Source organism: Cyprinodon tularosa, unplaced genomic scaffold (assembly GCF_016077235.1).
Source record: "Cyprinodon tularosa strain WSP-4 unplaced genomic scaffold, ASM1607723v1 ctg638, whole genome shotgun sequence".
In the NCBI taxonomy this organism is placed as follows: Eukaryota; Metazoa; Chordata; class Actinopteri; order Cyprinodontiformes; family Cyprinodontidae; genus Cyprinodon; species Cyprinodon tularosa.
This window is the reverse complement of record NW_024039383.1, coordinates 279887-295342: the sequence shown is the minus strand read 5'-3', so window position 1 is coordinate 295342 and position 15456 is coordinate 279887. Positions and strand designations below refer to the sequence as shown.

The 15456-nt window shown below is 38.5% G+C and overlaps 1 protein-coding gene across 7 annotated transcripts in view; it reads left to right on the top strand.

The window, feature by feature from the left end:
* crtc3 (CREB regulated transcription coactivator 3) overlaps positions 1 to 15456 on the top strand; it is a 59427-nt gene that overhangs the window by 37685 nt on the left and 6286 nt on the right. For 4 of the 7 annotated variants that reach the window (XM_038308469.1, XM_038308472.1, XM_038308468.1 and 1 more), the window contains 6 exons: positions 476 to 579; positions 6364 to 6414; positions 6496 to 6581; positions 11468 to 11517; positions 13463 to 13683; positions 14296 to 14531. In XM_038308469.1, coding sequence (XP_038164397.1) covers positions 476 to 579; positions 6364 to 6414; positions 6496 to 6581; positions 11468 to 11517; positions 13463 to 13683; positions 14296 to 14531 — 748 coding nt within the window. The remainder of the gene's footprint in view (positions 1 to 475; positions 580 to 6363; positions 6415 to 6495; positions 6582 to 11467; positions 11518 to 13462; positions 13684 to 14295; positions 14532 to 15456) is intronic. The other 3 variants (XM_038308471.1, XM_038308473.1, XM_038308470.1) reach the window with 1 other exon arrangement.

The following is a 15456-nucleotide window of genomic DNA, read 5'->3' as shown; positions in this document are numbered from 1 at the left end:
AATATTTAAAGAAGGGCCAGCTGATCAGTTGGAAAGTATAGGAAGAAAAATGTAATGGATTGGGTCCAATTTTTTGAAATGTTTCTCCTGAAAAAGCTCCTAAAAATGATTTTTAATAACTTTCTAAGCTGGACTAATGATAATTAATCTTGATGACCGAGATAACATAAGGTTATCAGTTAAGATTTGAAAACAAATGGGGAAAAAAAAACATGTTCTGCTTTAAGGGGAGTATTTCATCACAGAGACAGTTTGTGTTTGCATCACAAAGTGCTGCTCGGTTAGCTTGATCCTGTGAGGGTGTAAGTGTAAGGTCAGCGTTGGCCTGCAGTGAAATGCTGCCTGCGTGGAGACAGAGCAGGAAGCAGAGTGATTCATTGACCCTTACGGCCTTAAGGAACCCTCCTGCCTCTGTCCAAGGTGCTAGAATACTCTGCATAACTCTCCTCTTCCTCCTCCTTTTCCTCCTACTCAGAACCAACTCGGACTCTGCTCTGCATACGAGTGCTATGAACCCAAACCCTCAGGACCCGTTTGGCATGAACCAGCAGATGGGTCGAGGTCCTCCACAGCGCAATGGTGAGAGTAACAGACACACACTTTTTCTTTATTTCCGCTGTTTGATGCTTTCATTAAAATTATTTAGCTGTAATGACCCTGTGAAATGTGAGCAGCATGAATCAGATCTCTTCCTTAATTTTTATTTTAGGTATATAATTTACTGCCTTCACATTACAAGAATTTCTGTTTCAGCACAGACAAAAAATTCATACCTTTGTTGGCAGAAAAAAATTAGCTCTAGTCCTGACATAGACTTAGACTGCCCAAATACCCTAAACAGATTCATGGACATTACCTGTTCCCTTTTATTTATTGTGGAACCTTAACAATCATTTGTACTGCAGCCAAATTAAAGAAATTAAATTATTAAATAAAAAAATTTAACTTTTCCATTAACCAGTCATCTTTTTTCAGTGTACAATATTATGTTCTATATAGAGTATAGATATAAATGCTTTAGAGATTTTTACAGATTAAAGGAATCAGGCATTATAAACTGTTCTTTAAATGACCTGCTTTTGCCAAAAAACTGATTTCTTTTCAATATAGTTAATTGTAGTTTTGTTTTTGTTTTTTTTACATTACCTTAAAGATAAATAATCCTTTATCAGTCCATCTTAGTATTTTGTCTGATTTTTGTTACATGCAAATGATAAAGCTCAGCTATGTAATGTAATTAAGCCAAATGTTTAGAATGCTGTAAAACTTGCAGAGAAATGTAGAAAGTTTGAGGAAAGCAGCAAAATGGTAGCCTAGTAAACTAGCCCCACCTGCCAGCAGCCAAAATAATTTTTGCCTGCGAGTTAGTCTAGCCTCGATCAATGCCACAGGCCCTAGAACTGGCGGGCCAATCACAACGCAAAGATGTGTTTTGAATTTTTGGATGCAAAGCAGGCGGGGTTTTGAGGGCGGGACGACAAAGCTGCGCAACATTGGAGAAAGCACAACAACCAAGATGGCAACAACTATTGAACAGTTCTGTTTTGACTCAGCTTTGTAATCAGTTTTGGAAGGAATAGACTTGGGGTTTTCATGGAAACGTGAGCAGGAAGAGGCTCTATGCTCATTAATTTTTAAGAAGGAAGTATTCGCCGTTTTACCGACAGACTGTTTGTTTACACTTCCCCACCAGCTTTCTGTCACGCTTCCTATGTCACAGTCCATTGCGCTCATTGGTCAGAGCGTTGGCCAGTAGACACAGACAGCGGTTTGAAAGACAACTGGTTGTTCTCATCAACAATCTTCCAATGTCTCATTCATCGGGTACAGACTAAATTACACATTTAATCTCACATTTAGTCTGGCTTATCAGGCTAGCAAAATGAAGGATATATTTGAACAGTTGGCTGAAGTATAGCTGAACCAGAAGACATTTAGCCTTGCAAGAGTTTGCTGTTTCCGGCTCTGAAACAAACTTTAGGTGTGTTTTGTCTTTTCTTTGAATGAGTGTGAAGGACTATGACGGGCAGCGCAGATACTGCATGTTCTACCATGAAAGAGAAGGTGGAATGTTATCAGTGGGTCACACAAAAGCACAGACAGAAGACGGGGATCTGCTGAGGAAGATTAATATTGTTGTGGAGAAATTTTGCCACCTATTCAATTTATAACCCTGAAAATCAAAGAGACTTATTTAGAGATCCACTCGCATACATTTTCCAAGCAGCTCCTTACAGGCTCTCATAGTTGTTATCATCCCACTTTATGGTGTTTGTGTTTCTGTTCTTCTGGTCACTGATTAACAGAGAACACAGTCCATCCAGGCAGCTGCTCATTAGTTCACCTTCTCTTTCTTCAGCTCCTTACTTCTCCAAAGGCCATTTTTCATCTTTGTTTGAAAATTCCTTTTCACCCTTTAGTTCTTTGCCAAACTCCAGATATTTAACCCTGAAAACTAAGGATTTTTCTGTATTTCACGTCAACACCTTTAAGTTTTTCTCTTTCAGTTTCCTTTGTAATCCTGTGTTTGATTACTTTTAGTTCCGCATGAAGCCAGCACATTGAAACAAGGTATTACCTTAAGAATTAAATTCTCACACAGCCTCAATTAAAGGTGTTCAAAGAGATGAATCACAGATTCGAACATGAATGGGTGACCTTAGAACCGAGTGGAAGTACAGGTCTGTCACTGTTACATAGCATATGCTGCAGTTGAAGCAGTCAGTGATACAAAAAACAGGACATAGTGTTGTTGTTTAACAAACAAAGGTAGCTAGTTAATGGACATCCTGAAGGGTTTTTAATCTATTGAATTGTTAATACTGACTCTACTGCCATCAACTGGCCCAGTGTGGTTATTTTGTTATTTTTGCTCAAGTTTAGCTTGAAGAATATGTTTTCTTTTTTCTTATCTGTATTTATACAATAGATTCAGAAACATAGAATTTGTATAAATCTTCAAAGTATAGTTCTAGAATAGACTTTTTCTGACGTACAATATAAAAAAAATAGGCTAACCTCACATAGAGATAGATATAAAAGGCAACATTTCACTAGTGAAATACAAAAAAAGAGCAGGAAAAAAATCTGTTATGATTTTCTGCTAAGGTCAGAAATGTACTTTCACGAATGATAAACTTGAAGCTACTTATTTTTTGTTTGCACAAGTTTTCTCTTTTGTTTTTAATGACAGACTTTATCAAATCAATATTGCATCAGACATCAGAGTATTTGCTGATATATGCTGGTGCTTTGCATCATTATTTTTAAAAAGTTGATCAAGTTCACATCTGTGAACTTTCCAAATGCTGTTATTTTTAAATACTTATGCCTATTAGTATTTTAATTTGTGTTGAGGTTGAAACCTGATGTGTTTCGACCATTGCCTTATGAGACAATCCAGTATGGGTCCACTTTTGACAGTGTCTGCATATATATATATATATATATATATATATATATATATATATATATATATATATATATATATATATATATATATATATAGAAAGATAATCTAAGATGATAAATGTTATTCTGATTTGTTGCATGGAGAAGAATTTGTTTGGACTGCTACTGTGTTTTAATTGTGACCTAAGGATCCTAAAGTGGCTTCCTGAATTGCCTAAGGTTTCAGTATTTGTATGTCTCCTTGTTGGTCAGGAGACCTGTCCAGCACGTACCCAACGCCTCATCCAATGACTGCTAGAGAGACTCACCAGCCTCTTTTTAACTTAGATAAATGGTTGAACCCATTGTGAAGATTAGAAACCTAAGAACAGTTTGCAAGATTCCAAATATGATGGTGGTAGCATGATGCTCTGGTATTCTGTTTGCTGATATTGTTGCAAGTACATTAGAGATGCAACAATGAAGAAACAGGATTACCTTGAAATACATAAATTTCTTCTTAAATCAATTGATAAAAGGTAGAAAGAAGGACACAAACTGGTGTTCCCAGAGGAAAGTGATCCAAAACTCAAAGTTGATATAAATATTAAAATAAAAATCCTTCTGCTGTCTTTGTTGCAGTCTCTCTCTAGACCAAGACTTTCATCTCAAAGAAATGGATGAAAGAGATAATATCATGAAGCTTTATGTTAGCTTCTGACCATAACTGTTTAATAAATTAAGTGTAAATAAATAATAAGCACAGTTCCTTTAAGGCTGGTCCATTTATTTCTGAATCAGAGTGTACAACTAAATTCGACCAAAAAAGGGTCATCTGTCAATCCAATTTTTTTCCATCATAACATCTTGATTCATATGTCACAGCTAATATACACAACGGTTGAAATAAGAAATGAGAACCATTTAGCTTACCATTGAGTTCCATCCCAGTGTTCACGGGGATGGACGTCTGTGTCTTCGGCAGGTGTAGAGCTAACAGAACTGGCAGCGTTGCGAGGCAAGGGCTCAAACGTGCGGCTGTAAGCCTTCTACACCAAACCAAGCTTCTGCCGCCCTGGCGTCCTCTTCTAAACATTTTCGTTCCCACTTTCCTCCTCTAAATAAAAAATGTATGATCTCCAACACAAAACTCTCCTCTTGCATGTTTCCGCTGTCCATAGCATTCCTTGATAGTGTCATTGCTAAGGGGCACTTGGTCTCAATGTAATTTCCCATTGGGAACCTACTAGCACTAAGTTGCTAACTGGTCACAAGATGCTTCTGACGAACCGGCCACAACCAAACTTGCTTGTGAACCTTCCGCCACAACAATCCCACCCCCTTGTTAAACGACCAACCACATTTACTTTATTCACTCGTGTAAGTTCAGGCACCACTCGGGAGAATTCTGAAATGCAACCGTTGGAACAGCCATTTCCCTAAGACTTTAAAGCATTTCTAGCTGATGTCATGGTTTCCCTGCTTTTCTTGTCTACAGTAAACAATATAAATGTTCATTACCTTTCCTCTTAGAAGTTGTTTCTTGTTACCCTGTTTAAAAAAAAAAGTTTGGCCATTAATGGATTTAGATTTTTTTTTTTGCTGCATCCTGCTAGAAAGGATATTCTGTTATATAAATCTATGTATCCTCCTACATCTGCTGCCGCAGAAAGTATCGTTTCTAAACACATCCATTTCTGTGGGAGAAGTTTTCTCTTAAAGAGGCCTGAACACAAAAGCAGCTTTTGTTAGAGAGAGAGAGAGAGAGTGAGCAGCACTGCCTCATGGCTGCATCTATGAGCCTGCAGAGCGCTGGGGCCCCAGGGTCTCATTGACACCTCAAGGTTTCAGTAGGTTTTGAGTGGTGTTAAGCCCTGGCTGATTAAAGAAGCATCTAGCTAGGAATTACGGCAATGAGTCAGCCGCCGGGTGGAAATACTTGGAGCAGAGGAGTTCTGCTGCACTCTGTTTATTGTTTTTTTTTTGGGTTTTTTTTGCATGTTTTATATTGTTTTTTTAGTTGTTTTTTTTTTTTTTTTTATAAAGATTTCTATCTGCTGGTTGTTGCCTCTGGGAAAAGAGCATCATCAGTGAGCGGAGATCTAACGCTCGCCCTGCAGCTTTCAGGCTGTTGCTTCGTCTCTGCTTTGGATTCAGACAATATATTTATTTATTTTTTTATTTATTAAATTTTTTTTTTTTTTCAATCTTATCATTTGCAACCTCCATATTGAGTTCGCTTCTGCCAAGGATACAAGCCAGCCATTTTCCATCTCAGTTGTCTCGCTTCCGTCCTAGTTGAGAGTGTGAGCAACAGTGAATAAACATGGTTGGAAGGGGGGGTGGGGGTGTAATGGGGCCAGAGTGTTGTATCGCCTCATTGTCCCATTTGAGACAGGCAGAAAAAGATGTCTCTGAAAATGAAAGAGCCTCAGTAAGATTGATTTCATGGAAGGAGAAGAATATGGTGTGTTAGTGATCAAAGAAGCAGCTCCTGATTAAGACTTAGAAGAAAGCTTAAAAGAAAAAAAAAAGGACATTCTCATTTTGTAACAGCAGAACAAACCAAATAAAAAAGCAGTGACAAAAAGAAAAGGCATGAGCATTTCTAACCTACTGTAAAGAGGAAGAATGGTTGTCTTTGTTAGAGGAGAAAAACAGTGGTTCTCTCTTTATACATCTTTCTTTTAAGTTCAGACGATCTTGTTCTCTCCAATTCCTCATCTTTGATTAATAACGCGATGCCAGATGCCCAGCTGCTGCAGTTATGAAACTGCTCAGTAATTGTGGAGCATGTTAAAAGAGCGCTCCTGTCAGAGGGGTGATTAGTGTGTCCGACAGAGTTGCATTCTTTTAAGCAGGTGGTTATAATTAAACATCCTCTAACTGTCCTCTGCTCTTGTTTTCTTTTTCTTTTTTTTTCAACACCACCCGTCCCTCCTGCACTTATTCCTCCGTCTGTTCTTCATGGAGGCTGGCATGCAGCTAGTGTCAATGAGGCCGATGTAGATGGCAGTGGAGATGGTGGGTTTTGCATACGTCTTCATTTCTGAAATGATATAAATCTGATTTTGTTAATATTAATTTGCACCTTTCTCTCTGCAGTCTTTTCCTTTCCCACTCTGCCAAATGAGGAGAATCTGATGGGTGTCAGTAGACCTCTTCCCAAGCAGCTGTGGGAGGCTAAAAAGGTAAGAGGCCTTACATTAGGACTGTTTAACCGTTGTTTACCACTTTCACATCAGATTGTTTTACTGTTGCTTGGATAAAACAAGCTTCAAAATGGTCCTATATTCTCTCAGGAACAATCTAAGTCAGTTGTTACAAACAAAAGCCATTGATCAGGGATGCAGGATGTATAAGCATTAATATTAGTATTGGCCAATTTTGATCATTTCTAAGTATCTAGTAAGTCAACTGGGGCGATAATAAAATAAAATCCAATATTAGTTTCTATGTAGATGCTGTTTTTGTTTCATTATGGAGAGGTGAGGGGACCGGTCATGTGATATTTTTATTGGATATGTGACAGTGACCGTAATGCATGATTATGGCTGCTTGAGTGACGGAGAGAAGCAATTTCAGCTAATTTTTTAGCCTTTCATGGTGCCCAAAGGGTAGGGAATGATATCTCCATATATTTCCATATCTGTGCATTAATGGTAATCTCAGGCTGGGTTTAAAGCCAAGGAATAAGAAAACATGGCAAGAGTTTTGTTTGGTTGTACCTTACAAATTAAAGTCCTAACTTCATTTCTTGCTTGATAGTGGAGAAATCTTGAAAGAGGGTTTCAATAAAGGCTTTTCGGCTTTTTTTTTATACCTTTTTATATACCTGTGTATGGTTATTAATGTTGTTGGACACATTGGACAAACATTTCTCACAAGTATTTGCATTCTTCTAAGTTAATAAGCGGAGAAATTTTCAATGAGTTGTTTTTCTTGCACCTTTAATGGAAACAAGGTGCGAGTTTGAGATACCACATAAAGCATAGGTTAGTGAGGTATAAAATAAGAAATAGTTTAATATTCCAAAATGTTTCTGTTCTATAAAGCCTAGATTTAATCATTTACCTCTTTTAAAACTGTGTTAAACGTACAGATAGAAGCGCTCAACTTTTGGATATTTTGCATTAAAGCAGTCCTTCTTTTTGTGTTTCACCTCTTCGATGACAGTCCCATAACTGAGCATTAATTTATATTATAACTGGATAGTCTGAACCCGACATTAGCTTAGCCTTGGTATTATTGAGGATATTAAAACTCTTTCTTTTAAACTTTGCATGCTACAGTTAGGGTAGAAAGAAAATTATTTTTTTTTTCTATAATTCTAGACATTTATGTAATGGGACATGATAAAAAAGAGCTTCATCTAAGGCAGTGGTTCTCAAACTTTTTCTGTCATTCCCCACTTTGGACAAGGGGGGATTTTCAAGCCCCGCCTGTCCCCATCGCCCCAACACAATGCTTATGAAATATGCAACAATCTTAAAATGTTCCAATTTTATTGAAGTAACAAGTAGTATCTAAATACAAACTATCTACATCAAATAACAGCAAGCTCAAAAATAAAGAAAACAAAAATGCAGCTGTGTCAAAATTTGTATCAAGCTCAAAGATAGAAAAAAATTAAAGTGCCAATCTGCAATCTGTTAAAAAAAGAAAAGAAGTGAAATCCATCTGGCAAGACAGGTCTATTTATCCCTGCATTAGTGGCTGCAATTAGCCTGTTTCGCATTGCACAGTTTCTCAAAACGGAGTTGCAGGCTTGATACTACCACTCTCAGGTCATGCTCAATGTTCAGCTGAGATCTGTATTTTGTTTTCAGTGAAGCAACAGCTGAAAAGCCCATCTCACAGAGATATGATGTGGCAAAGGGAAGAAGAATGCACACAGCTCTCTGCCCGATGAGTGGATACTCCCTCTCCACTCCAAACCAGAATTCACTATGAGTCTGAGCATTAAACCTGAGCCTCAGGGTGGAGTCAGACATCATGTCAATAAACTGGTCCTCCTCAGCAGACCTAAAATCAGCAGGTGCTGCAGACAGAATAGAAAAAAATAGACTTACTTTATTTTTCAATGCATAATAAACACAAAGAAATCAGTTTGACAACAATCCATTCCAGCTAGTAGCATACAACAGAAATAAATTAATGTATAATATATGAGTATAATATTCAATAAAATGTCAAAATACCAACCTGCTGCATTGAATGGATCCATAATAACCCAGGCATACTGAGCACTGTTGTTTGGGAATTATTTTTGAAACAATCCACTCAGGGAAGAGAGGTGCTGCTTAATACATGGGATCACTGTGGTGGCTCCAATAAGATAAAAATTGGATAGGATAAAATATTTCAAATTCAGTTATTTATGATCAACCTGCGCCGTCAATCCCGGCGCATGTGCGCTTTATTTGCAGTCTGCATGCTGTGTCTCTGACTGCAGCGCTGAGAGGGACTTCTGTGATAGCGGGGGAGAACGGGGTGGGGACAGAGGAGGCGCCCCACGGCAGCACCTGCCGCTGGAGGACAAGAAAAGGAACGATACGTGCTTTCACGTAAGAGTCTCCAAAAGTCCCTCGATTTGTCGCTAGTCGCTTTTTTGATAAAGAGTCGCTGGAGGGGTCTGAAATATAGCGAAAAAGTCGCTGAGTTGGCAACACTGGGGCGCGAAAGTTTATTCCGTTACAAATAATATGCCGACGTCACGTCAATCATTATTTTGGCACTTCAGTTCCAGGTGAAATTTTTCTCATATCTAATGTTCTTTTAATTAGACTGCATGTAGACTAGTAATGATTACTTTGTGTGTTTGATTGGTCTAAAAAGCGGCAACATACAGCTATAAGGACAGTTTGCTCTCACACGTTCTACATTTATAGTCACACACACACACACACCGGAACTTGGCGCGCCCCACCTGTCACGTCTCAATTCCCCACCAGTGGGTCGCGCCACACACTTTGAGAACCGCGGATCTAAGGTAATGCAGACACCAGTGGAGATGTTTAAGGTTATGAAAGGACAATAAGAGAAAGATAAAACAAGTATGGCTTGTTTGAATGGCTCTAAAGAAACGAACGTGGAGATGTTTTGGCTTAATACACAGCACCATGCTTAAACAAAACATACCAACTTTCCAGCACAGTGGTAGAGGGGTCATGATATTCGCATGTTTTAAACATAAAGTTAGGTCTAAATCTAGTGTTTAACCAGTGAAGGACCATTAGGGGGAATGGACCAAACTTTCCCTAAGCATCGTGAGAGAGAGACTACTGAGAGTCAGTGCTTATTACCGTAAGCTGGATTTAGTTTTTTCAGATATTGCTGTAAGACTTTAACTTTATTTGATAATCACAGCTTTGGGTCTGTGTGTTTTATACAGTTTAGGTTCGATTTAGAAACATTTACATTAGAGCTGAAAAAAATTAGCCGGATTAATGGTGATTAATCGATTATTGAAATAATCGTTAACTAATTTAGTAATCGATTAATCATAAACTGGAGTATAGACTCTAAAACATGCTTTTAGCTGACAGATGGACCCACTTAGAGCATTAATTATACCAAAAATGTGAAAAATATATATATTTTGCATTTAAGATATGAAAAAAATATATATTTCCTCTGTCAATATGCTCTCTCCAGAAGTCGAAAGGTTTTAGTTTCCCCTGGTTTAATACCGTAAAGAAATCTTCTTTGTGGAACCTTTTGCTATCTGATTATTAATCGATTAATCGAAAAAATAATGAACAGATTAATCGATTAGCAAAATAATCGTTAGTTGCAGCCCTAGTTTACATACAAGATCTAACTTTCATTCTGTCATCATACGAAAAACTTCAAACAGTTCAGTTGAATCCAATTTACTTACAAAGTGACAATTTACACGTTATCTCAGAGAACTTTTTTTTTATAAGTCGGAAATTGGGAAATTTTATATTCTATTTACCTTAATTGTTAACATTTTGATCAAATAAAGGTCAAACGATGGAGGGTCCTGAATGTCAATAAAGGAAATATAGATTTATAGTAAGCGTTATTCCGCCATCATACACTTCTCTGTTATTGGTATTTCCTTGTCTCTAAGGAGAGAGAATTTAATCTTGGCTGGAACTTAAAAAACACACTGAGTACAAATTCTTGACTGCTTTGATCCTCCTCTGTTCCGTCAGCATAAAAACGCGAAGATTGTACGACCTGCCACAGCTTCAGAAACAGTGTGTAAAGTATTCTCACCAATCCTTTAGGGCCTGGGTTAGCTCAGGTGATCACAACACCTTAGATTCCTGTTGTGACTGGACAGACATACCAACACACCTGCTTAACCAGTCCTTCCCGTTTGACTTTGAACAAGAACAAAACTGAGCCAAACACATTTTTGTAATCCCAAATGTTGACTACAACGTGAGGTACTTTCCTGACTTCAAAGAAACCGGTTGGTGAGATCTTTAAAGAGCTCCTTCCACTGCTCAACCGTATCACCAGCAGTTCTCCTCAGCTGATCTCTCTCTATTCACTGCCAGGGTTTGCCTTACCTTTCTGAGTCATCATGTGCTGCACAAAAACTGAATCCAGCTGGAAGACTTCTGTAAATAACTCCTCCCAGACCAAAGCTTTTGATCGTGAAATCCAGAAACCACAGCCCTGCAGGTTTTACTAGAATGCTTCAAGAACCCTGCTGGCATTCGTCAGATTTATCATCTTGTTTATTTTAGATAAGGTGTTTTTTTCTGCTGGTTGTTATCTTTAGATAAGATGTATTCTTATATTTTTATTTAGTTCAAGTATTCTGTTGTTTTGTAAATGTGTCATAGAAATAATTAGACGTTATAATTTAGTATTGGCCGTACAGGAGGCATCTAAAGCTAATGCTTAGCAAATAAAATACAAAAACCCACCTGCTCATAGATAAAACATTACTGTTTTTGGCAACCTAAGAATTAATTATAACTTCTAATCTTAAGAAAGTTACATTTAATCTTTTGCAGTATGACCATAAGTAACAAACGGTGGTGGTTTTAAATGATCACTGCTTGTTTTCATAATTGCAATGTTTGTTTTTCAGGTCCAGTCTCTGGCATCAAGACCTAAGTCATGTGAAGTGCCTGGAATCAAGTAAGTCCTAGAAATGGATGCTCTACGTGGTTATAAATCAGCTGTTGTCACTAGAATAGAGTGAAAATATCCTTTATGTTCCTCATTAGGAAAAATCAAGTTTACCAGCAGCAAAAATGTGGATTGAAAGATGCTTCGATCCACATTTTTTAAATTTCAATATGATCTCTATGTATGATTTTGAATATGTGATTGTAGGGAAAGCGTAACAACAGAAAAGAAAAACAGGAAATCTTTTTTGCACAAATCACATCCTGAAAATAAATATTCAAATATAAGGGTTCGAATTTAAGTGTAAGCATTTATTAAATCAGAATTATGAAAATAAGAGAAAAATTCTATACAAGCACCAAAAACTTATTACAAAGTTGTTTTTTTCTAAGTACTGCTCACCTACCAGCTGGCTGCACACCTCAGAATGAATGTCTTGAATGGAGCCGTGTCTCATTTGGTTGGATCCGAAATTTCCTAGAGAGTAATTGATGATATTGATCAGATATATCCCTTTTATTCTATTTTTGATACTGCACAACACCCTGATTGCACAACCTGCATTGTGAAACATGGTTGTGGCTGCATAGAATAAAATAGAAACTCCCTTTATTGTGCCACAATGGGGAAATTCTGGTGTTTACAGCAGCAAAAAGATTATAAAAAAATATTGCCAAACAAATGTGGACCTTTGGAAAAAAATGTATAACAATAACATAAATGTGAAGATTTAAAAGGTAAACTATAAAATACTGTGTTGTTCAGTGTTTTACCAATATAAAACTGTGCACCTGAAGAAGAAATAACCAATATACAGCTACGGACATCTTTACAGTAATGGATATTTGAAAATAGCTGCAACATCAGAGATGTGCAAAATGACAGCAGCATGTTTTTTTACTGACTAAAGTAGAAACTGTGCAAAAATCATCCTAAATTGTAACAACTTATTGAGGTTGTTGGTAACAATGATGGTTATAAAGTCTGACAGCTGCTGAGAAGAAGGATCTGTGATAATGCACCCTGGTGCATTTAGGGTGCAACAATCTGTCACTGAAGGAGCTCTCCAGATCTGCAATAGCTTCATGCAAGGGGTGAGAGACATTATCTAACAGAGCTGGCCTTCCTGATCAGCTTATCCAGCCGCTTTCTCTCAGCTACAGATAATGCTGAGGGTAGGGATTAATTTTTAACAGGGGCAGGGATGAATAAACCAGGATAAGGCTATAGGTGTGCAGAGCTAGTAAAGACCCTAAAAAACCTGCAGATGTTAGTGTTGCAGGTCTTAGATGGTTCGCTAATTATTTCATATTTATATGAAAGGGTGCTGAATATGAATTAATTTCAGAGTTTTTAGGTTTTTATTGTGTGAGCTATTTTAAAGGCATGAATAACTGTTTCTTCTATTATGTCATAATTCACAAAGATAATTTAGAAATATATTTTCACAAGGTTTACATACCCCTTTCAGCAGCAGAAGCCTGCTTCCCTGTAATTATAAAATAGTACCCTACTAGTCTCTAAGATTAATGAGTCATACTTTGATCAAAGAGAATATAACAGTCTCTTCCAATGAGCTACCAAAGATTCAGGACATCTGCACGGCTGTGTTGGTGGTAACGTAAATCAAAACTAAAAGAGAAGAATAGCAGGCTTCAAGCTTATTTGACGCCTTCTGATGAGCACAATTTTTTTTTATGAAGGCAAGCATTTGTTCACCGTTTTGCCTTGTTCCAGTTTTGTGATGATTCATTGTGAATTTGCATAATTACATTTTGGAACAAATAATGAAAAAAAACAAAAACAGAAAAAGACGAGCAGCTGTGAAAGGTAACCCCAATGAAATAAAGATCTTTTACATTGAAATAACAATGTCACAACATTTGATGCCTGTCTAATATTTTTCAAAGTCGCTCATCAGTTAAATGGATTTTCCTGGTCATGTGTTTTACAGTATATTCCCGTCCCCGGAGCAGAACGCTTGTCTGTCGCACTACCAGGGCTCACTGAGTACCGGTGGCTCTCTGCCTGACCTCAGCAACCTGCAGTTTCCGTCACCACTGTCCACCCCGCTGGACCCTGAAGACAACAGTGGCTACCCCAACCTCAGCGGGGGCAGCAGCACCGGAAACCTCCCTGCTGCCATGATGCACCTCGGCATCGGCAACTCACAAGGTGGGTGAAGGCATGACATTAAAAAATCTAAGTGGATGATGAGACGATGAACCATATTCTGTCACATCTTGAACTTTTATTCCTGATTTTCCTTCTAGTTTTTGACTTTTGCTGGTTTGCCAAGGCCAAATATCTGCTAACTGCTTGAAGAGAGGCCTGTTCCACTGTTCACTTCCTGTGTTATTGGCTTTAATGAGCTGAATATTTCATTCAGTTTTCAGATGTGAAAACCATTGCTGCAATATTTCAAACATGTTCCATGTTTCTAGGCCAGCAGATCATACATTATTAATAACTCTCTGAGCGATCTCTCTGTCTCTGGCTTGTTCACTCAGAGATCTCATCACACCCACTGCTGCTCCTTTTCACTCCTTCCTCTTTGTCTGTGTTGTCGGGTTCTCATGTCGGAAACAGTTCAGCTTGGCCGAGCACCAAAGCGACGCGGGAATTCCGACCCTCTTTCTGGCTCTGGACAATCAGCTCTTTTCTTTCCCCGCCTTTCCCTCTCACCCCACTCGCCATCTTCCCCTCCCTCCCTTCTCACACAATAAAGTCTAGTGTTTCATGTCGGATACGTTTCCAAGCGGATCTGATTGGGTTTTCTCTTTGCAGGTCTGTCCTCCTCTTTGAGTAATCCCTCCATCCAGGCATCCCTCAACAACTGCCAGCTCCAGTCGTCACTCAGCAATCCCTCCATCAGCTCATCAATGCGCCTGTCTGGCAGCTCACCCCGCCGGCGGCCGGCTCCCATCAGCCCTCTCACCCTGTCTCCTGGAGCGGAGCAGCGCAGGGGTCTGTCCAAGCAGTTGTCCCCCACTATGTCCCCCTCGCTGTCCCCAATCACACAGGTACACTTCACACACAAACAGAGATCTCATTCAAGGATGTTTTTTTGTTATCTCTTGTCCTCCTCTGTGCCATGGGCATTGATTACATTTCTATTCTAAGTCTCCACTAACTTTATTTATGTAGAGACTGAAACATACATTTTCAAATCTTGCCACAGGTTCTCAAATGGATTTAGATCTGGACTTTGAACCAAACCAGTACATGATCACTCCTTGATTTAAAGTTAGAGTTTATGTTTAGGTTAGTTTTACTGCTGAAGGTGAACATCCTCCCCAGTCACCAGTCTGCTGCAGCTTCTAACAGGGTTTCTTCTAGGATTATCCCTCTTCCCACCTGCTCTATGTCCCCTTATGGAGAAAAAACATCCCACAGGATGATTCTGCCACCTCACCTCCACAGTTTAAGGTGTTCAACGTTAGGTGTGGTGTTATTTGTCTACCAAACATAGCATTTGTCCAGAGGACAGAATTTTAAAAGTCGGTCTAATCAGAACTGCTGACAGTGGCTTTCACGGCACTCTTTCATTGGACTGAAAGAGAATATAGTATAAAATGTCTTTTAGCAAGATGGCCCCAGGTTCAAATCCCAGTATAGGTCATCTCTTCAGTTTCCATGATCTTCCTGTGAATATGTGGATTTTCTCTGGGCTCATCTGCTTCCTCCCACACACCCCAAATAAATGAGTGTATGAGTATGTCTGTGCAGGTTTGGTTGTCTTTTGTGTCTCTCTGTGTTTCGTTGTGATGGACTATCCAGGGTGCCCCGACTTTCACCTAAAAACAGAAAATAGAGATAAGCTCCCCCGCAACCCTACAAAGTTAAGCGGGTGTAGACAGTGTATGAATAGATGGACACTATAAAAAATGGCTGTACCTTTGGAATAGAAATTGTTGCAGTTGGATATAAAACATCATTCAGCACTTA